At 30.6% G+C, this 23,946-nt stretch overlaps 2 protein-coding genes across 2 annotated transcripts; both read right to left on the minus strand.

The window, feature by feature from the left end:
- Window positions 1-11,218: 11,218 nt before the first annotated feature.
- Window positions 11,219-13,048, minus strand: LOC108346882 (BTB/POZ domain-containing protein At5g41330). Its single transcript, XM_017585942.2, has one exon. It carries the CDS (start codon window positions 12,811-12,813, stop codon window positions 11,434-11,436), a length of 1,380 nt encoding a protein of 459 aa, XP_017441431.1. The 5' UTR covers window positions 12,814-13,048; the 3' UTR covers window positions 11,219-11,433.
- A 4,912-nt stretch (window positions 13,049-17,960) lies between these two features.
- On the minus strand, window positions 17,961-20,634 carry LOC108347751 (uncharacterized). The gene is made up of 2 exons (XM_017587187.2): window positions 20,323-20,634; window positions 17,961-19,567 (listed from the first exon to the last, which is right to left on the minus strand). The coding sequence occupies exons 1-2, from the start codon at window positions 20,431-20,433 to the stop codon at window positions 18,311-18,313; spliced, it is 1,368 nt and encodes a 455-aa protein (XP_017442676.1). The 5' UTR covers window positions 20,434-20,634; the 3' UTR covers window positions 17,961-18,310.
- Between the last annotated feature and the right edge of the window lie 3,312 nt (window positions 20,635-23,946).

The raw sequence follows: 23,946 nt of genomic DNA on the forward strand, positions 1-23,946 counted from the left end.
GGTAGCAGATAGAAAAAGGAGACTCAACATTAAATTTGAAAATAGATATGATGCCAAATTTAATTTATAATTATATTACATTATTTATTAGATAACTTTTTTTTAACAACAAATATATTGAAAAGAAAAAATAAGATTATTTCAACATTTATATAAAACAGAAAACAGATAAAAAAGAATACCAAAATGTATAGGATTACCACATGATGGACATCTCCTCCTGCAATATCAAAGAAAATCATTGAAAATTCATGGGTAAAGAAAACCACAATAAATATAAGTACAACCTTAACTCCTTATCAAACATTCAAAATATTTCTAAGATACCTTAAGAATAACAATTTACATGGTCTACTAATATTCGAAATAAAATTTTCACACTGTATCTTCATCTTTGTGGAACTTCAGGCAATGTGTCCTTCCTTCTTATTCCAACAACCCCTTTTTTCTTACAAAGTTTTATCACAACTAAAAACTTCATACTACCTCAACCCAATAAACTAACAACCACAACTACTTGTTTAAGAAGATAATTTGTAATTAGTTTTCTTTTGAAATTTTGGTTCAATTGAATTTTTTAACTTTAAAAATTGATAAATTTAGTCGTTTTAATCAAAATTTGTTAAACTTATTTAATATTTTAAATGTATTTGATAAAAACATTTAAATTGTTTATGGTGATTTACATATTTCTGCTTCAATTTTAGATGACAAACGTAAATAAACTTAATAAATTTTAGTTGAAAAAGCTAAATTTATATATTTTTTTAAGTTAAAAGGTTAAATTAAATCAAATTTTAAAAAAAATCACTAACAGACAAAAATATGTTTAACTAAAAAAATACCTTATGACACTTTTAATTTTTTAAAACACATGGTATCTAAAACCATTTTGAAAATTGTGTTTTATATTCAACTTCTTTTTAAACTGATTTGACTGAACGTTATTGTATTTCATTAACCCTTCATTGCTACCGATCTTCCTTTCCTGTATATAGATCTGTCGCATCGGTTTATTCAAAAATTCATTCATCAAAATTTCTAAATGTTTTTTTTAACTTATCGTTTTTAAACAAATATAAAATGAAATTTCTTTACTTTTTTTGTAATTAAGTTTTAATTGTAACTTATTTATCTTATACCTCTCTTGTGATAATATTAATATTTTTAAAATTTTAATTTTAATTCAATTATCATGAGTTTAAGGTTTGATAAAAAAAAATAACAATTTAAATGTATGTGATTTTGTTATATTTATTATATTAATTTATGTTGTAAATTTTTTATTAATAAAAATTAAACGTGTTTATATATATAAGTATTAATATATTATTTTTATTCTCGAACATTATTAATTATAAATGTGAATTGAAAATTGAATGAAATCTAATCGAAATATTGAAATCAAATTTATGGGTTTAAATTTCATTTAAATACACAGGTCAAACTAAGTTGTTACTTTTTTTACTCCACTAAAAATGCTTGACATATATATTTTTTCCAACGTCATTTAAAATCTAAAATAATAGGGATTTATATTTGCCACCTAGAAATGTATAAATTTATAAAGCTAACAAGTAAGGAAAATAATAGTGAGAGATTTAACATATTCCTATGTCCTCATCCATCTCAACCCATTATTTATATTCATTTTCAGCTAACACTTCTTATGCATTTTTGTCATATCAAAGGTATTTAGTCTCCCACAATTACTTTCTACAAATATATATATATATATATATATATATATATATATATATATATATATATATATATATATATATATATATCCATGTTTTTTTTCATAATGCATATTCAGTAAACCGTGGTGGGAATGAAAAGATAAGAAAAGGAGGGAGAAAGAGAGCGAGAAGTGATATTCTTTATATTAAGGGAAATTAACTACAAAGAATGAAAATTTTTATAATAGATTTTATTGATGTAATAGGGAATTATTTAAATTAATTACAAAATGTAATAAGTTACAAATCAAAAATATTATTGAGTTAATTGTTATAAAACTAAATATTAATTAAAATTTAAGATTAATTAATTATAAAGTGATTAATATATAAAACTCAAAATAATATTTAAATTTCATTTGTTGATAACATTTCATAAAGATACATGTATTTAAAGAATAAATATATTTTTAAAATAATTTAATTTGTGTACAGTTCTAATTTATTTTATTAACATTCATTTTACAAGAAAAAAAATACTACTATTAAATTAAGTCGAGTGATTAAAAAAATTAAGATCAATTTAAATTAATAATGAAATATAATACTTTTCCATCATTTTAATTATGTTTGTTCTTATTGTAAGAAAGCTAAAGGTAGAGTGGATAGTGTATTTAAAATATACTTTGGATTATCTTGTTTGGATTATTAGATATGAAATGTCTTATCTTAAAAGTATAATGTTATTGAAATCAAATTATACACTTACACTAGTACAAGAAGAAAGGGTTTTGAGCGTATGATATTTTTTAACGTTTAGAAAAATACCAATGTCATAGCGGGAGATATTAATTGACATTAAAAGCAAAACAAATTGTTGAATAATGTCGAATATTTCGATGTCATTCAACGTCTTTTGTTGTCATTTTGCGACATTAATCAACTTTGTTTTTTGTAATAAACTGTTATCCATTTTTACAACTTTATCAAACTTGAAAAGCAAAAAACTAGTGAATGTAGGACAATTTTAGCATTTTATATATCCAAAACATTCACAATTTATATGAACTATAAATAAAAGTTATCACAAGTTAATGATATTATAGTTAATAATAGTGTATATTGATTATTAGCTTGTGATTTTTGGTTTTGATAGCTATAGTGAAACTTTTTGGTTGTAATTTCTTTTTATGATTCCTTAGAACCCTAATTTTAGGGGGAAAAGATCGAGGAGTCCTAATTTTGGGTTTGTGTGAAGTTTAAAACTATTTAAAAAATCAATTGCGACAGTTTTTTAAATGACCATAATTTTTGCTTTGGTTGATCGATTTGGTAGTATTATAGATGTATTTGGGGTAGAAAAAACTTTTCAATTATGTAGAGCCAATTGTTCCTTCTAGATTTTCAAAAAAGACTATTTTTTATTTTTCGTTAATTTATTTTATTTTTTCCAAACTTTGCAAAAATATTTTACATATTTAGACTTTGAATTTTGGTCTAAAACTTTTTTGTGGGGGCTTTTAATGATATTTTGGTGCTTTGAACATATTTCAAGTCATTTGGAGTTGTTTTAAATATACTCTCAATTTTATCATAAGTTTGGATGTATACTTCGTATGAACAACAAACAAGTTCAACAAAATCAATATCAATTATACCAACAAGTTCAACCTTCTTAAAATTGAAAATTAACCTTGTTTTAGGTGGGTTCACCGAAATAAAGTGTTGTCATCAGTGAGGAAGAAAGGAGAACACGCCTATGCTTCAAAGAGTACTTGTGCACAAAACCAATTAGTCAAAAGGAAAGAAAATCATACCTAAAGTAGTTAATCAACGTGCATTTACATTTGTATAAATGAAAGAAAGATTACATACGTTGGTTGTCAAAAGCTTCGTCCAAGAAGGGTTTGAGCATAGAAGAGGGTATAAAGTAAAGATAAAGTAAATGGATTTTCAAGCTCCTGCCCAAATTTTTTATGAATTCACTAATATATAACGTCTAAAAAGTAATATTCTAACGTCTTATAACTTTTTGATGTATGAAACTAAGGCATTTGACGTCATACATGAATACATTTTCACCTTAGCGTCAAAGTTTTTTGTGAAAATTACCCAATATGACGTCGAAAATTGAGAATTTCGACATCTAATGAGCATGAGTCGAAAAAGAATAAATTTTGATGTCTAAATTGAACACCTATTTATAAGAATGTTACCAATCATTTTTAACGTTTATTTTCTAATATTGAATGCGAGACGTTGAAGCCTTATTTTACGCTGGTGTTATAACATATAATTAATTTACATGTGATTATCAAATATAATTTCTAATAATAAAAAATAGGTTACAATCTTTAAATTGGTATAATGAAAAAAAGAAATTGCAAATGGAATAGATGAAGCTATGAGCTTATTTGTAAGCTTAAAAGTGAATAAAATAAAGTTAACAAGTTATTTTGGTTGTTGTATGGGGTTAAATCAGAAGTTTATTGTACTAGGAAGACGTAGACAGGGATTATGGAGTTTTGTGAGAATTAAGAAGCTGGAAAAATTAAATATACAGCAACGGTTGCCGATAAAATGGTTATAAGTGGCTATGCATTGAATGCCCTGTTTGTAATTGTGAATAAAAATCACTACATTTAGTAATAAATTCTTTGCGCTGAATAGCAATGTAGCATTAATGGGAAGGCCAAAATAATGGTGTTTAGGTTGTTATGGACCAGATTGAGAGTTTTCACAATCTGGGCCCACCCAACCAAACTACTACCTTGTATTTTAGGACGGTGTTTGCTGCATGCCCACATTATTTTCTCAGACACAAAAACTTTGTATATTAGGTTTTAAAATTTTTCATAATACAGTAACCAAACCTAACCATTTAAGTTTGACAATGGATAATGCATTAAAGTACAGTGATGGGAACAGTTAGAGGGTGAGAGATGCCCAGAAATTGTCGTTTCAGTTTTGAAGAGCGTTTGAATTTTGTTTAGTTATTTTTTACCTCTCTTTAAAAGTCCACGACATTTGACAATGAAAGAATAAGGAACAATCATGTTACATTATTCTTGTTATACTTAATGTTTTCACTACTCATACAGTAATTCCCAACAACTTCGGATTTATTATTATTATTATTATTATTATTATTATATTGGATAGTTGGACCCAGAAATTACAAGAGCACAATTCGATTAATGTCTTACGGACCCATACACGACTTTGGTGGAGGCTTTAGACAGCAAAGAAAAGCAGAGATGAAAGCCACATGCATTGGTCTCCACTCTCCATAGCTACTACACTCTATGCACTTTACCATTCTTTTTAATCAAATTAATGCTCCCAGATTTTTAATTATTAAAAAACGACTCAAAATAAACACATGCATTTTAAACAAATGCTTATTTTTTCTATTTATAATTCAACTTTTTAAATAAAATAATTGAGATACTTTATAAAATTCTACTTCTACTTTTTAACTATTTTTATTTTAGAGGTCTCATTCTTTCAATATCTCAGTTAAGTTCAAGGCCGTATCATTTTTGCATGTGCACACCCTTTTCAAAGAAGGATTGAAAAATGTTTTAATTTTATGTAAGTAAATTTAAGACAATTGCAAAGTTCACCTTTAATTAGTCCATATTTTAACAGATAATAATATTTTGACAATATTTTAATACCATCTACGTGTCATTCTGTGATTAATTTATGTTTATGTTTATGATTATTATTATTAATTGTGGAGTAATTTTGGATCAATCACAAAATGACAAGTAGATAGTATTAAAATGTTGTCAAAAAAATGTTATCAAAATATTATTATTTTATTTTAACTATCGTCCTCTGTTGCACAAGTATTGTGTATCATGCTAGCAAGACCTAGACCTCGTAAAAGATGTTTCACCTAAATTGAGATTGATTATTCATTCTTTCTATGCCACACAGTTACAAGTGAACACATGAGGATAGATGTTTTCCTAACTCATTAATATCAACTCACCTATTTTTTTAGTTCATTTGTTTCTTTATGTAGCGTATAACCAAATTAACATTCCAAATTAAATAAAAAAAATTATATATCGACTAACTTTCTATAAAGAGTTAGTTAAAAATTATATTGAGATGATTGTCAAATTCACAATAATAAATTTTACCTTATCCTCAAATTACTAAAATGAATGAAAGTTAATATCGTTTTAAATATATATTATTTTTATCTTTTAGGTTAAATGTATTATGGGTTATTACAAGTAACAAAACTCAATTATCATGACATCAACAAAATACCTTTCCTAAAAGGATATAATTTATGATTCGGTAGAGATATTAGAATAATCAAATTTAATTTTATGAATAAAATATGAAATTTTATTAATAATAAAGGTGATAAAAAATACATTTTCTTTTATCATTTCATCTCTATTGAATAAAGAAGATTTTTATTTTTGTTTGATCAACAAACGTTAGTTGTTAGTATTTTGTTAGTGAAGAGAGTTGGGTCTACAACATCTCTCACCCTTTCTTCTAAAGCCACCAAAGTCAACCTTATAACTTAGAAGTGTTAGTAGGAAAATTGAACATATAACCTCTCTCATTATACCTTACAATTTTACCATTAAGTCACCTTATAACTATTAAAAAAAGGTCTTTTACTCAAGTTGTAAACTTATTGTTAAAGTGATATCTCATGCCAGTTAAAAGAACTTATAGTCAATTATATTAGTTTCAGAAAAGAAATTATTGGCTTGATTTCTTCCTTATTTTAGTGAAAATAGTTTTAAATTAGAAAGATTTAATTGAGTCTATTCTTTACTTTAGTAATTAAATTTTCAGCATTCAACTCCATTACATATAAAGAGTTAACGGTGATTAAATTAACACTTAAATTGCCTTAATTTTCAAGAAAAACAAAATAAAATAAATGTAACATCTTTCTTACTCAAATTCTCAATGATTACTCAAAATATAATATATTTCTTATGAATCCCTTTTCAGATGATTACACATTTTGTCCCAAAAAGATAATTAAAATCATTATATAAGAAAGGTAAAAAATAAAATTGTTTCGTCAAATCTAAAAGTGTAGTATTTAATGTCAATCTCGTACAAGCATTTAACAATTCATTTCGGTGTACAGAAAAAGTATTAAGCATGACGCAAAAATTTACAGCAACTTCTTATAAAAGTCAATGTAAATGTTACATACAAATATTATCTGTTGTTTCACTACACTTTTAATTATTTCATCAAATTTCAAAATTCAGTAAAACACAAAAGATGAGGTGTAGGGGTTTTTGAATTGCAAGAAGAGTTTGGAAATTAAAAAAAAAAATGGAAGTACATGATGAAATGAATGGAGGTGAAGAGTAAAACAACCAACATTCTCTTATTCTTACCCTTTCTATTGGCACCCTTATTTTATTAAACCTACTCCCATTCTCGGGTTTTGTTTCATCATTCTGAGCCCAAAATTCAATAAAATAAAAGCCCAAATCACTTTTGATAAGTAACGCCTAACCATCCCTCCTTAACCTATTTCTCATAAAAATATATATTTCTAAATCCTTACAGCTTTTCCATATAATTTTAATATGCACTTTTTTTTTTTGCATCATTTACTGTTCTCTGATTTTGAATATATTAGAAATAAATGATACGAAAGGAATAAAAAGTATTTTTTTTCTGATGTATACTACAATCAAGAAAAAGTTTTAAACCAATAAGTTTAAATAATTGAGCGCCTGAATAAACTAATATAAAATTATGTAGTTTATTAAAAGTTTTGAAATTAATCCATAATGTGTAGATGCATTAGATGTTAAAAATATTTATACTTCATATATTACATTGTTTACTACTTAGTATATTTATTCAAATGTCTGCATTCGGACGCGAAATTACTTTGTAGATAGGATAATAGTTTTCGTTAAATACATTTTTTTAGTATCCCTGATTTTAATATTCTTTCTTTATAATTTTCCATTGTAATTTTAGAAGTCACACATGATAATATTTATGAAGAAATCAGTTTATTTATTTTCTTTATAATTAATTTGTAACCAAAAGTTATTTATCAATCTTTCTCAACGAGACAAAACTTAAACACTATATAAAAGATTGAGATTTTTAAACATTATGATACATACCAACCAGTATTCATTTTCTGTTGTTCCCGTGTTTTTTTTTATAGTTTTGATTTTTTTTATCTTATTTCCATTTTTTTCTGGTTTTTATAGGTTTCAGTTATTTCTAGATTATTATTAATTACCGTTTACCAAAAAATATTACATGACATAACTTATTTTATTTTGGCAGAGTTCTAAGACAGTATGAATATAGATATCATTTTTTTGTAAAATTAAGAAAGCTCTTAGTAACATGCAAAATTGATAGGTCATATAAGTAAATTCTAAATTTAAGAAGAGACACTTATTTTATTTTGAATTCAATTATATATTGTTTTACATAATACATGTCTATAAATATTTAAAACAAAATTGAATACTAGATAGTGTTTCAACGAACTTCAATTTTTATATTTGCTCCTTAAAACTTCTATAATGTTTCATCTCTAACGCTGTGTTCGTATGCGTGGATAGTACTATTCACGGTGAATTGCGAAGACTGATTTGTGAAGAAATTAACGTTCGGTTGGGACGATTTGCGCGGACGGAAAAGCGAGGATTTGCGAGATTCATACGTTATCACCATCCCGCTAATTTGAGAAGATTTGCGATGATTTTGAATAAAAAGACCACTTTGCCCTAAACGAATTGGAAATTTCCAGCAAAGTATTCAGCCAGGGTTACAATAAAATATGCATATCATGAAAACGTTATTCCCATGCATAGTAAACATAATATAAAAAATTGGTGTGGTTGTTTCAGGTTGAAGTTGGTCATGGTGATGAAGAAGAAGACAGTGGTGAATCGCCGACGAAGGACGTGGTTGACGACGAAGACGGAGTCCGAAAGCGGAATCTGTATTCAGTTACAAACATCGTAACCGGTTACACGTTTTCGAAGATTTGCACGCCCTGGTGTAATCGGTTACACGTGAACGTAACCGGTTACAGCTTCCTGTTATGGTCGACGAAATCATGCAGAATCTAGTTCCAATGGTGCATTGACGTCGTCATTACTGAGGCTATGGATGGGTCCAGCGTGAAAGGGAGGATGAGAAGAGGGAGATGAGGGAGATTTGTGCAGGATGAAGGTTTGTTTGTTGGAGGACATGTGGTGGTGGTGGCCATGGACGACTGCAAATCTAAGTAGAGGTTGATGGAGATGGAGAGGGAGGTGGAGAGGAGGAGGAAGACGTTTGTGTGTAGGGTAAAGGCAAACTCTGTCCATCATCATGAACTGTGTGCTTCGCCAGAAAAGGAATCCATGAAGCCCTACATGCAGCAGCAGCCCCACTACGTCGTGGGTGTCGGCGTCGGCGGAGGACCAAGAACGTTGTTGATGATGATGACAGAGTGGATGAAGGTGACCGAACGTGAAAGGAGTGGTTGAAGAAGTTAGATTGATCACGACTGTAGCTTGCTGGAAGAAGAAGAGGGTATCAGCTTGCATGGAGTACTCGGTTACAAGACAGCGTAACCGGTTACGATTGTCCATGCGCGTATCCGATTACAGGGAGCCATAACTGGTTACAGTGGACATTTATGTTTGAAGGCGTAATCAGTTACAGAATATTGTAACTGGTTACAGAATATTTATTATGTATTACCCATTCATATTTTGATGGTCTCTTAATAAGGAGACAAATATATTTAGAAATTATAAAGTAGCACAGTATGATTGTTTTGATCATGCATAATTGACTCGTTATAAAAAAAATTAACTGAAAATTCTAACTTGTCCCACATTAGTAGATTGATTGATATATTTTCTTTTAATTTTTTATTTTAATTTTTTTCAATTATAAATATATATGTATATATTAAAAGTAAAGTGTGAATAGGTTTTAAGTTTTAATTGTTAATTAATATCTTTAATAAGAAAAATTAAAATAATTATTAAATTTACTTGTTAAAATATTGATTTAAATATAATATTTGTCTTTATTTTTTGTCTATTTTATTCAATTTGATCCTATGTTTTTAAGAATTTAATACAGTCTTAATTTTTATTAATTTTGGTCACTTTAATCCTTTTTTATAAAGACATTTGAATGGTTAACGAAAAATACTATCAGAAACACTATCACATAGACTTCATACGTGAATAACATTTTTAAATTAAAAAAATTATGAACTATAACAACATTATTATTTTTTTTGTTAACAATTTAAACTTTGTTAAAAAAACTAAATTAACTAAAATTGATGAAAATCAGAACTTTTTGAATAAAAAATAATAAATAAAACCAAATTAAACAAAATAGATGAAATAGTAACTAAAATTGTATAAACCTTCTAAATATTACATTTATAACTAATAATTAAAATTTGATTAATATTAATCATTCTTACATGCGTGACAAATAAATTTATATCACTTCGTACTAAATTATATTACAATTTAATTATACATTTTAAAATACATTCATTTTACTACAATTTAATTTTTAAAATTTTTATACATTAATTTTAATAATTATTCATAATTTTTTTCTCTTTATAAACATTTTTACAATTAAATATAACATTACAAAATAACATTTTATAATACTTTTATAAGTAGGGGCAATTTTGTAATCTTCATTTTCTACCAATTAAACTAATTTTTAAAATCTATCACATCAATCAAATCCTACACTAATTCTCACAAACTTTACTTCCAAATCCACTCTCAATTAACCACAAATCCACTCAAAAAAACAACAAAAATATTACCCTCAAATCCACTCAAATCCATTCAAATCATCTCCCCCAAATCATCTCCCACATATTCTAAATACTTAATTTCGCGACAAGGATTTTTATACCTTCTCTTTTTTCTCCGAAAATCTAATAATACACGAAACAATGAACTAATTATTAGTGTTTTTTTGGTGCAAGATTTGAAGTCATATAACTATACACAATTTTTTTCAGCATATATTTTATAGTTCACGTAAATTCCACTAAAAGATATAATTTCAGTCTATTCGATAAAAATCAATTACTATTTCTAATATATATACATATTTTTTAAATATATGCAATTTTCGTTTTTATAGAATAGTATTAACCAATATTTGGACATGGGTCTTGAAGTGAAAAGACCCAATTCCCTCATTTTATGTGTACAAGGCCATTTCTTTCTGTAGTTCCTTAATTTTAGCTTGCATTTCATAAAAGATTATACATTCTAAAATATATATATACATTCTAAACTAAAAATATAATTTTTATATATTTTGAAATACACACTCTAAAATGTATGACCAAACTATCTTGGAATTGATAGTTTCCTAAACAAAAACTTTGACCACAAAGAATTAGCGAATATCAAAAGTAAGGTACATGAATCAATCATCGTAGACAGACAGCTCTATTGATATATGTCGCTCACTAAACCAATCTTGAATACTTTACAAAAAAAGAAATGTCAAACAAACAAAGAAATAATTGACAGAATTTGTCAAATTGGTAGGTGGTAGGCATCTCACCAAACATGAAGAATGTACAAGGCAGGGTTTATTTACAACATTTTTTCACCAACAAATTAAAAAAAAAAAAAAATCTTTCTCTTCTCTTTTGAATGTAACTAGACTAAATTGAATATTGAAGAAAGAAAAGAATAGAAAGAAAGTGGATTGAGCATCAAAATTCCCTGGAAGAACTCTGCCAGACCTCAACACATTGTTGATCCTTTCTGGTCAAGAACATGGTGCTTCCTCCAAAGGCCAAATTTGTGATCTTTGCACCACCCATGTCCCTCATTCTACCCATCAAGTTCTTCTTGAATATCCTTCCACCATTGCCACCACCACCCATGATAACCTCAGACCAGAGCTCCACGTCACCACCCTTGGTGCAAAACACTTGATTCCCCTGCGTTTCGATTTTCGACCCAATCCCTTCCTTTTTCCCACTGTTCGTAACCTTTCTTTTATCCCCAAGACAAACCCACGCGCTCTCGGTGCTCAAATTCCGCATGTCCACGTAAGAAGCTTCGCCCGAATTCACCCCAACCTTAAAAATTACCGACAACGGATCGCAAACCGCCACGTCAGCGAAACAATCCACCTTCTCAGAAATTTCCCACACAACGTTTCCGGATCGAACATCCCACAACCGTATGTTACCGGAAACGCCGGAGGGACCGCTGTGGGACCCAGAGGCCATCAACAGATTGTAACCCTCAATCCACTGCAACTTCGTCGCGGGAATTGCCGAATCGATGTCTGCGCCGAAGATTTCGTTGTGACCGATCTCGGTGACGGGGGTTAGAGAATGCAAATCGTAAACCATTATGGAATTGGAGTTTCGGCGCGAGGATTCGAAGCTGACGAACATGTTTTCCGAGGAGGATCCGATGGCTTGGACGGTGGACCCGGATTTGGTGACGTTTTCCCAGTTTAGGGTTTCCTTGACGCGGCCGTTCTCGAGGTCCAGGATCTGGAGGCCGGAGAAGTCGTTGGCGCCGGCGGCAACCAGTGTTGGTGAGAGCGCCAGGAGGGAGTCGACGGCTGTGAAGTGGGTGAGGACGGTGGCCTTGCGGCGGAGGGACCAGTCGAAGGAGGTGATCTTGCTGCCGTGCGCGACGTGGAGGGCACCGCAGGCTGCGTCGGCGGCGAGGGCGGAGGGGGAGTCGCGGCCGTTGAGGGGCAATAGGAGGGATTTTTGGAGGTTGAAGGGTTCCAATTGAGAAGGGTTAGAGAGGGAATTGATGAGGAGGCTTTCGATGCCGTAGAATTTGGACTCAATAATTAGGTCTTGGAGATCGAAAGCTTTGGCCTTTGAGGGAAGGTTTCCGGTGCGGAGGAGAGAGAGAAGGAGCGAAAAGATTTCCGGGTCTCTGTCTATGAAGGGCGCGTAGATTCCTGAAGACTCCGCAATTCTGGAGAAGAAGGTTTTGGGACCAGCCGAGGTTAGTGTCTGTTTGGTGGTTTGGAAGAGTTGGCCTCCGACGTCGATGGAAACTATGTTGGAATCGGGCTTGGGGAAGCCAGCTGGTTCAGAACCTGCAAAAGGTGGCATTTTTGTTGCTGTTGTTTTGATGCGAATAACGTAGAATGAAAGAGAGAAGAAGAGAAGAGGAGTTTGTGGTGTTATTGGAGTTAGGAAATGGAACGAGGATGTTTGGTAGATGGAGAGAAATGAGGGGTTATATATATATTGTGATGGTTGACACAAGAGAAATGGTGGCTTTTGGTGTGGCTTAAGTATAGGATCGGGTGGGACTCTAGAAGGAGAAATGCCCAAAAGTCTCGGGGTGGGTCAATCAAAGATTGTCCACTCTTCTAGATTTGCATAATTGCATTGCATCATTGCCAACGTGTTTTTCTTACACTTTCTTTTTAGATGAAAACATTATATTATTACTATCTTTCGCCGCCCAACATGGACCGTTTGGATTTTGACGAGAGACTATAATAAAGGTAATATATTCAGAGAACTGCGGCCAGGATCTTTCTACTCTACTACTGGCCATTGTTGCACGTTTTTTTAAATTTCAACGGCTGGGTCAAATTTGGTGCCCTTAGGAAGGAGAGTTTGTTTGACTATTTGACCACCTAACATTATTGATAAACTAATAAATATAATGTTTAAAGATTTTCCATGAAACTAGTTTTAGTCAGCAGATCGAATTTTTACGACCTTATGGCTCGGAGATTAGTAAGAAGATACAGAAACAAAAGATCAACCTTGTTTCCAATATTGGTTAGTCAGTTTAATTTCTAGATATGTTATTTATGTTTGAAAGCAACTGGGTCCTTAGTGAAGAAATGTTTTTTTAATGTATACAAAACTAATAAAAAGACACGTTTAATATAATGTTCTGTTTTGATACCTTGCTTCTGTAAAAAAAAGTATCGATACTTTGCTCAGTCTAGGATTGACCTTTTAAATATAAAAATGTATTTGTGATTTTCAAAAAGATAAAAGATGTACCAGAACTAGAAGATGGAAACATCTAGGAAAAAGGTAAGTTTTGTCTGAACTGGACCTGAAGTTGCTCACTTAGACCTATGAGGAAGAATGTGCTGGGCCTTTTACTGTTTCTCGTTATACTCCCTTCACAATTCAAATGAACCTAAATGGGAGTGTATTTGATTTTAATTTTGTGTACAATCAAACCAAATCCAGTTTAAAACAAGGCATATACAACTTTAAATTCAAATTAATATAACTCTTATTATGATGTAAAGTTACTTGAGTGATAATGTTATAATCAATTACTATATACAAGATATTGTTCGATTTAGAGATTGAAAGATATTGTTCGATTTAGAGATTGAAATTTCATCACAGTTTTATCCTTGAAAGGTATTTCAAAAAGTAAAAAAGTATTATCGGTAGAGGCATAAGGAGAATGATTGGTCATCCTTAGTGGAAGGCTTATCACTATATATCCAAATATTGTTTATTTTGGAGTCTTATTTGTCACAGTTTTATTTTTAAAAGACATCTCAAAAGATGGATAAAGAAAAAAGTGTTTAAACTATGCTTGACCTTGATTCTAAACAATGTGAGACTACTGGGTATGGTACAAACAATTTTTTTTAACACCAATCTCATTATAATTTTGGTATTTCAATTAAAAACATCTTAAACTTAGTTTTAAAATCCATTATCCCAATAGTTTGTTAGAAGTTATTTATGTCACATGGTTCACCTAGACTCACTTTGACTTAATTGAAAAAAAAATATATTTAATTATGGGTTGCCATCCCATTATATAATTTAAAATTAGGCAACTTTTTCATAAGATTTTTAGGATGGGAGAGAGTACGAGACATAGAAATAAAAGTTGTGAGTGTCTTTGATGAGAAAAGAAAAAAAGTTATCAAGGAGTGAAGAAGAAGAGAGTAATTAGTCTATTATGTGCAAGCCTGTGCAGAGAAACTAACTTGTCACATCTCATATATTGAGGTTCCTATGTTGTTTAGTTAAATACTTATTGAGGTTTTCTTGTGTTGTTATCAATCTTATTGGTGAGAGTAATATTTTTTTGTTGTTGTTTATCTTTGGAAGCTTCAAGAAAACTTATGGTATACCCATTAATTATCTTTAGTGAAAGATTTTACTGGACCAGCTCCTGTGGATATTTTTTCTTCATACTGAGAATTTTCCATGTTAAAAAGTTTTGGTGTATATTAGTTTATCTCTTTTACATTTTGTGTATCTATTGTTTTGCATATTTTTTATATAGAAAGAATTGATCTGGATTTTGCTTTCATTTGTTATTTTTGTTATCTTTCCAACAATTAGTATCGTAGTTTCACTTAGGAGCTTTGGTTTGTGCTCTAAAGATGAAAGATATTGATAGTGTTGGAACATGATTAAATTGAATCCCACTAATTATTCAACGTGAAAATTTCGCATGGAAGATTTGTTATTTTGTAAAAACCTTTATGATCCTATCGAGGAACAAGGTGTTAAATGAATAGATAAATATGAGGAAGATTGGAAGAAGATGAATAGAAAGACTATTAAAGTGGTTAGACAATGGATAGGTCAATCTATTTATCATCATTGTCAACATCCAATTTCATCCGGATGAATAAAATTTATTTAAAAAAAATAGTAAATAAAAGGGATGAAAAATGTTTTTTTTAATATTTTTGTTTTGACCCAAATCATTTTAATATCTACATCATCCATACTTTTCTTTTTACACCTTACTTTTATTTTTATTATTAGGCCCATTTTGTTTTTATTTTTATACACATTTTTTTAGGAGCCAATAGTCCAACACATTTCACATTCTCGCACCTATATTTTCTCTCTTCAAACCTTCTTAAAATCCTTCCTAATCACACACTGTCATATGTCATAGGTCCACCTAAAATCCTTTCCACTATGAAGTTGTCATGTGTTCTTTTACTCTACTTCTAAACCAACTCTCACTTTTTCCTTTTTCTTCCTCACCCATGCATAAAAATTGTTTTGGGCTACCATCATGCTCTAACCATTTTTCAATCTCCTTACAAGTGTTGAAAGAGAAACAAATAAGTTATTGAAATGTGTTAGAGCAAATAATGGTGGTGAATACATGAGTTCTTTTGAGCATTACTGCAGGGAGCATGACAACAAGGTTGAAAAGACAATTCTAATGTTTTGGGAGATGGTATCCCTTAGTATTCAGTAATTTCATTTTCACTTTATCACCTAAATAAGACGTCATAAATTTATCGAGTAAGCATGCCAAACAAATGTCATCTCTCACTGTTATGTGTATTAGGAGATGTGGTCTACCTTAGTACAAGTGTCAATAATTTCACATGCCCTTCTCACTTTCATAAAGTAAGAGTGTCAAACAGGTTAAAGAAACCAACCTCATAAACACAACAAAACTTACTGTATACATACCAACATCATACAACACATTTCAACCATAAACTACCATATTGTTACTTTGGCAAATAACCCTACCATTCCCTTTTCTCTCTAAACATCAACACATGGAGAACTTTAGCATGAAGTACTTTGGCATCAACAAGGATGACAACTAATCAAATTCTTCCCTCGTAACCTTATTTGTAAGTGGGGAAATCACAAAATGTGAAGATGGTGTGCAGTTCTAGTGTGAAAGTCCGAAACTCATTTGCATCCCATACAACTCCATATATTAACCTCCTTAAAGAAAAAGTGTGCATTACTCTACAAGTTGAAACCAACACATTTGTCAATAAATTATACTTTCGAAGACCTAAAATGAATGAACAAGGAGTCATTATGTATCATGCAACTCAAATAGCATCGGACTATGACATCTTAGAAATGACCATTTGTAAGTCTCAATTCTCTATTAAGAGAATAATTGAATGTTATCTTTGCAAGGTCTACTGAAGGAATATTTTCTCTTATAAATCTAATTCCTACGTCATCTTCCATAAACACACTTTTTCATGCGTTCACTAACAATAATTTATTTCGAAAAACCTCTAAAAAGGAAAATCATCACCCAATATAGTTGAAATCAAATCCAATAATAATGTTGCACAAATAATAAACCGTTGAAAAAAAAATCAACGTTGTCACACTTGGCACAACATCGGATTGTTCATCCAAACAATATATCTACGCCCACCAATTCTTATAGAAGAATATGACAACCTTAAATCCTAATCTATACTGATGAAAGAAGTTTTAGAAGATACATACAAATATTATAATCCATCTATGTAATTCCATTTATAATTATGTCAAGTGCTTTTTTATTTCTTTCTAAAATGTTTTACATAATCATATTCTTAATTTCTTAACTTTACATCGGATTTCTTTTCAAATAATTTCACCTACAATCATATCATTATTTAATTTTATTTTTCTAATTTATTACACCAAATTTTTTTAGATAAATTATTTTAGTCAAATAAATATACATCTCTCAAATTTAATTTTACAAAAAAACACCCATAATTTCAATAATATTATTATCATAATTTTCCGATTACCAGAAATAAAATATATTCAAATTATCTTATTTATTATTTTTATTCTTCGAACCTTTTACTCCTAACATATTTATAAATATTAAATTAAATATATTTTTTAATTTCAATGTTACATCGAAATTTCAAATTTATAATAAATTTTTTTAATAAATCAATATACAATTAAAAATTTAATAAAGAAACATTTTCTTAAAATTATTTAATTTCTTAAAAGAAAACAGCTACTTAGAATTGGTCTCCCATGAAGCCGAGTTCTAGTTGCAGCAAAATGCACAACACAAATAAATTTCTTCATCAAAATTCGTCTCTCAGGAAAAGGAATTCCCTACACGAACAGAGTGAAGTGATCTATTGTGGGAAATAAATTCTCTTGAGGTCCAATGAAGTTAATAAATTTAACAATTAGTCCATTCGAGAGAAAAATATACAAGTCTCAGTTTTGAAGGAAACCAAACAAAGATTCTGTTTATTTTAGGAAACGTGTCTTTTACTTAAGAACATCATAGTCCAAATGAGGGAATCCATCTTCCAATTTTAATCAGTTAGATCAGAGTTAATCCTGTATTTAACTATGCTGAATTTTTACAATCTGTCTGAAATCTAATAACAATACAAATGTTACCAACATTTGTCGACGTTGGAAAGTGAAAAGTCTCTCATGAACATCCACTTTTCAAGGTTCCAGTGAACTAGAAGATTGAATTCCCACGCACGAATTTTAACCTTGGACCAATGTTTCAAGTTTGGTGTATTCATACAATCCAACAATCATGATCATCAGTCAACTATATTACATATATATAATCGTAAAGGGTACATATGCTTAAAATGTACAGCTATTTCTAACACAAACTTGGTAAAAACTACAACACATATTTAAGCAAACTACCATTATTTTTTTCGGGGCCATTGGATTCAAAAAAGAACCCCATCACTGTGTTAGACTTGCAAATCTTAATTTACTATGATTCAATCTAGCATGTGTGTGTGCTGTTGGGTTCTGTCAAGCATATCATGGCACAAAATCAAAAACCAATGCCAAATTCGTGAATCATTGTGTGAGTCTTTAATGGTTAGCTGACACCAGGTTGAATCATTGGGAAAAAGGACCAATCTTTGGTGGCCCCTCTCTCCTTCCCTGCAACTTTCTCATTAGCCCACCAGTCAGCAACTATATTGGGAGCAAGAGAATCCCCTCCATCTGCTTTATCAAAATTGAATTCTTTAGCACAAGTTAAAGACTGATCCTTCTCGTGAACTCTTGCATCATCTCCACTCAAATTAGTTTCCAGCGGTTGATCACTGTGAGTTTCAGCAAGGACTTGTTTCTCGTTGGACCCGGTTTCTCCAAAATTATCTTCTTTGTCTGCTGCTGTTGGAGAATCGTTTTTCAATTTCGACATGACCTTAGTCCACGCCGATGCTGCTGGGTTGTTTTCCAGAGATTCCAAGACTTTCTGGGCAGATATATCAAATGAAACTCTATGATTTATACTGATCTCATTAACCCGATTGTTGCTTGGACGTGGGGACATTTTGATCTCAGAAACCCAATGATTTGAAAGAAAACCGGGTTGAGCTGTGGACCTTGCAGCATCAGGGGTGAGCGAGCCGGAACCTTGGTTTGACTTCCTGTTTTCATAAGCAGAAAGTTTATCAATGCCGAGAAGCTTGGGAGGGTCTGGTCTTTGGAAATCAAGAATATGGGAGAGAGTGGCATTAATTTCAGAGTCAGGGAGCGGCGATGAGGCGCCGGAGGCAGAGATGGCGGATCTGGGTGATATGAGTTGACCAACTGGACTTCCGGGGTGAAACTGATAGGACTGGAAGTCGTAGTGAGATATTTGGAAGCGGTGAAAGGTGTCGGAATTCCTGTTGTTGGGGTCAAGAAGCTGAGCAAATGGAACCTCCGGCGAAGAAGGGGTGGTCAAGTGGACAGATTCGGGAGGTGGGGTGAAAGGAGCGGTGGATGAAGCCGAGAAAACAGGTGGTGATACTAATTGGGTTTCATGAGCAAAAGGGCCAATGGCAAAGATCGAAGCAGGACCACCAGGAGAGTACATGCTGGCAGAGATACAAGTGTGGGAGATTTTACCAACCGGTGAGTGTGCGGTTGAGGGAGGTTCTGATTGAAAGAAAGATACCGGAGATGACGGAGGGGCGGCGAAGGGGAGTGTTATGCTTGCTGCTTGTGTTGAACTGACAGCTCCGGCAGGATCAGCTCCATTGGTGGCTGTTTCTGGAACAAGGATCGCATGTCCAATGCGCTTTCTGTTTCTTTGATATCCAAAACACCCAATTTTGCTCAACCAGCTTCCCCATCCTTTCTTCTGCAACCAAAAATAGCTCAATTAAACGTAAGGAATCAAACAACTCTCATACGTATAAATCAGGGCAAACACCATCAATTGGAAATTTATTCAGTAAATAAAAGTGACAGGATTTCGATCCTCCCAAATAATTTCGGTGTTCATTAATCCCGTTATTGAAAAATACCAAAGAAAATGAGAAAGCCAAACAATCATACTGAATTTTCAATTCATAACTTATTTTGTTATTTTTTTTTTTCATTTCTCTAAACTGTGCAAGTAAAAAACTCCGCTTCCATATAGAAGACTTCCACAATTAAAAACAAAACAAAAACTATTCCAAAGTATCAGTACTAACTCGTCAAGAAAACGACTGATATCAACCAAAAGCATTCACAGTGAGAAAAACCGAGGAGTTCCAACTTCACACGCTTTGGTATTACAGAAGGCAAAGACCAAGCACAGGAAAATCCTAACATTGTTCAATTATTATTATTTTTTCTTCTGCACGACCTTATTCTCTCGAAAACGAAAAGTTTGCTACTTTATTTGCTCGTGCACAAGGGGAAAGGAAAAAAAAAAGATCTCTTCTTTCGGAAAAAAGATCAATCAGTTATAAAATACACTCATCCAAACAGCTTGCCGTTGAACAAAAAACCGAAGCCATAGCAAAACTGAAGAAAAAGGAGCCCAGAGAAGCAGAAGGGTATGGCAAAAAGAATGAAAATGATCGAAAGCGAAAGAAGTGTGAAAAAAAAAGAGAAAGATGGGAATACCTGGGTAGGAGGTTGAGAAAGGCGGTTGTGGGAAGCAGAGGCTATGGCAAAAGCAGCAGCGTTAATAGTGTCGAAAGTGTTGTTAGCATCAGTCGCATGAATCCCTCTCATGTCTGTCTGTGAGCGATGAGAAAAATGTTGGGGTGAGAAAAGAAGGGCGTTGGAAGCATCAGAGACGAAGGGGTTATGATATGATAGTGGAGAATCAAATCTGAGTTTATGTGTTGTGGTGTGGTGTTGTGTTGAGGCGTGAGTTGCGTTGGCGTGTATTTGTGTCGTGTATGAGTACAACGCTGTTATGAGTTGAGGTCAAACACGGCAATGACTTACTCCTCATGTGATTAACGAAGACCCAGTTCTTGCTTTTTTATTTATGCTTTTTTTTCTTTTTTACCAAACTACCCTTCGCATTTTCTTATATAACTTTATACATGCAAATAAATTCAATAAGTAATTCAAAAGTATCACTAATTGTAGAAACTGATTTTATTATTTGTTAAATATAAATAAATAATTGGTGTTGTTGATGGAGAGAGAGAGAGAGAGGAGTGGTTGTTTACGTTAGCGGGAGTGCACGTGTGCACACCCATTTTCTGGATGACTTTGGTTTCGTGCGCAGCACCATCCCACTCACCTCTGTGGGCCCAGCTTACCAATGTGGGACCACCATAGCTCATGTGGGCCCAATCTTCTTCTCCCTTTTCCCTCTTTTACCAGCCCAGCCACCACTTTCAAATTACTTGCACGAATGTTCAATCTCCATTTTTTATTTATTTATTTATCACTCATTTCACGATGGGATAATATTATTAATTATTCTCCCTCAAATTCAGGCCCTAAACATCTTTATGATCCTAACTCAAATCTTTTCATTCTCTTTTTCTTCGTTAAGCCTTTTTTATATCATCATTAGCGTACCCTTTTAGTCTTTCTTTAATTCTCTCATCAGAAATATGTGGTCAAGTTTTCGGTGGCTATTTTGATACCGATATAAGAGTATTTTTCATTAGAAATAGTTGGGTTGAAGTTAGATAGAGTAGAGCATAATAAATTAGTTTATCTAGGAGACAAATTCTTTAATTTTCTTAAGTTAATATGGGTTATACAAGTGTTAAGAAAAGTTGATATTTTGAAATGATAAGAAATATTTTAGCTGTGAATATGTTGGTGTTTTGTCTTTAGGAAATGCATGAAAAAAGGTATTTTATGTGAATTTGAGTTGTCTACGAGGTTGAAATTTGGGTGTGTGGTTGAACTAACATGCTTGGAAAATACAAAGCATGAAACAACTCCCCCGTTTTGGAAACTGGGTTTTTAGCTAAAAGGATAATTTCTATAACTGTGGTCTTTTCACTCCACTCTTGTGTTGCCACGAGTAATGATTTTTTATTTATTTTCTTTTTAATTTTCATCTTTATGTTTGACAAAACCAACGGGAAGAAAATTCAGATCTCTAACGTGTCATATTTATGAATATTAAATATTAAACTCACATTGATAATTGAAAACTTAAATAATCAATTTATTTGATGTATAAAAAGAAAAAATTAGAGCTTATCCAAAACAAAAATGTTCGAATTATATAAGTAAATAAAGTGAAATGATAAAAGTACTTAGAAATTTGGTTGAGAAACAGTGTGGTCACTACTAGGTTTGTAACGAAAAGGCAAAGCTATGACATGTGATTGCTTTTGTTTTTGGCCTCCCAAAAGTAATCCTAAGCTTTTTAATTATTACCCTATGTCTACATGTTCTTCACTTCATTTTAGATTTTTTCTTTTTCAAAATAAATTTCATCAAGAGTTCAACTTTCTTATAACAAAATTATGTGATACTATTTATTGTTAAGAATTCAACTCTTCAGAAATAGAATTTCTCCCTGTGAACAAGGAGTCTAATTAAAAAATTATAATGAAAATAAAATTATTTGAATAATTTAAAATATGTATCTTTTGCAAAAAAATATTTTTTTAAAATATATTTATTTTAAGCATCACTATAAATAATTTTCTTAATCAATTTTTGTTTTTATGGGATCCTAAACATGGATCTTTTGACATGTTGCAAGATCTTAGTGGTTTTGAAGTTTTTGATGTATGTTCCTGAGGATTGAAACACGAAAGAATATTTATCTTTAAAAGACTCTCTAATTCAGTAACACAATTCAGATATTGTGAATGCGTATGAGAATGATTGAGTATTCTCTACATAATATTATATGTATTTATAAGATTTTTAGGTTTTGAGTTTATGTTATAAAATGGATAAAGTGACATAAAAAATGAGTAAAATAAACACTTACTTCAAATAGCTAATAATAATGACATGATATCTTATCATAAATAATAACAATAATATCAAATTGACAAAATTGGTTACGATTACCGTTAATATAGGAATATTTCTTTAATAGATATATTTTGGGACTAACCCAAGATAATGAGAGTTATTGAATCTTGTTCGATCTCATTCTTTAGCATGTTTATTGGATCGGATAGGTACAATTTATTTTTAACAAAACATTATACTTTTTGCAATTAGGGAATTGATTAGAGGATACTGAAAACATCTGCGTTTAAGTGTAGATATTATTGTTTTGGAAACAAAAAATCCTACATTTTCAGTACTTTAACACATAAGATCTATAAAATACAAAAATAATTTATCTATACAACAAATATTCACTAACATACAATTAATAATCTTTCATTGTTTCACATCCCTTCTATCTACACTATCTTCTACTCATATATAACACACAATCATTGTAGGTAGATAAACCACAATCAAACACTAAAAAAAGATAAATTAGCGTAATTATAACCAATCATATAATTTATAAATTATCTCATAGTGAAAGAAGATCTCATCAAATTTTAATTTAACCATTTTAATATTTCTCCATTGATTATATTTTGTATTTGATTTATTTGTATTTGATTCATGTACATATTTGTTATCTACATTTAAGTAAAAACTCTTTTAATATCTTTGGAAAATTAGTATGATGGGTGAGTTTATATTAGTTAGGAAATAGGCTTATTAAAGATATAATTAATTTATTTTGCATCTTAATTATTTTAGTGAAAATAAAGTGTTTGTTAGCACTTGTATTAGTTAAAAGGGATCAGGTATGCCCTATGTTAAAAAGTTGTTTAAATTATGTAAATATAAATATATATTTAATCATAAACATTATAAAAAATTTATTTACATTTTAATTTTTGTAGTGGACAGTCTGATCAGGTATGCCCTATATTTAAACTGTTTAAATATTTAATTTATTTGTTTGTTAAATTATATAAGTTAATATTATAACTTTTAATTAATAAATTTATAATAGTATTTAGTAAAATAAATAAACAATTTGATTATATTGTTGTAAAAGAAAAGTAGGTCAAGTCTATTTAGTTTGATGGTAGTCCAATAAATATATAAAATATAAAGAAATAATAAAATATATTTAAGTGAGTCAACTTATTAAATCACCAAGGTGTAATGAATTTAGCATGATCATAAAAATTTTGATTCATAAAAAGAAATTAGTTAAACAGACTCATTTTTAGTTTAATTAGTTGTAAGTCAACTTATATGAATCAGATTAAACCACTTCAACACTTCTAC

Source organism: Vigna angularis, chromosome 1 (assembly GCF_016808095.1).
Source record: "Vigna angularis cultivar LongXiaoDou No.4 chromosome 1, ASM1680809v1, whole genome shotgun sequence".
Taxonomy (NCBI): domain Eukaryota; kingdom Viridiplantae; phylum Streptophyta; class Magnoliopsida; order Fabales; family Fabaceae; genus Vigna; species Vigna angularis.

Excerpts from the sequence above, each read along its gene's own strand:
- LOC108346882 (XM_017585942.2), bottom strand. The coding sequence starts at position 12,813 with ATGCCACCTTTTGCAGGTTCTGAACCAGCTGGCTTCCCCAAGCCCGAT.
- LOC108347751 (XM_017587187.2), bottom strand. The coding sequence starts at position 20,433 with ATGAGAGGGATTCATGCGACTGATGCTAACAACACTTTCGACACTATT. Across the intron at positions 19,568-20,322 it reads TTTCTCAACCTCCTACCCAG|AAGAAAGGATGGGGAAGCTG; the intron begins GTATTCCCATCT and ends TTTTGGTTGCAG.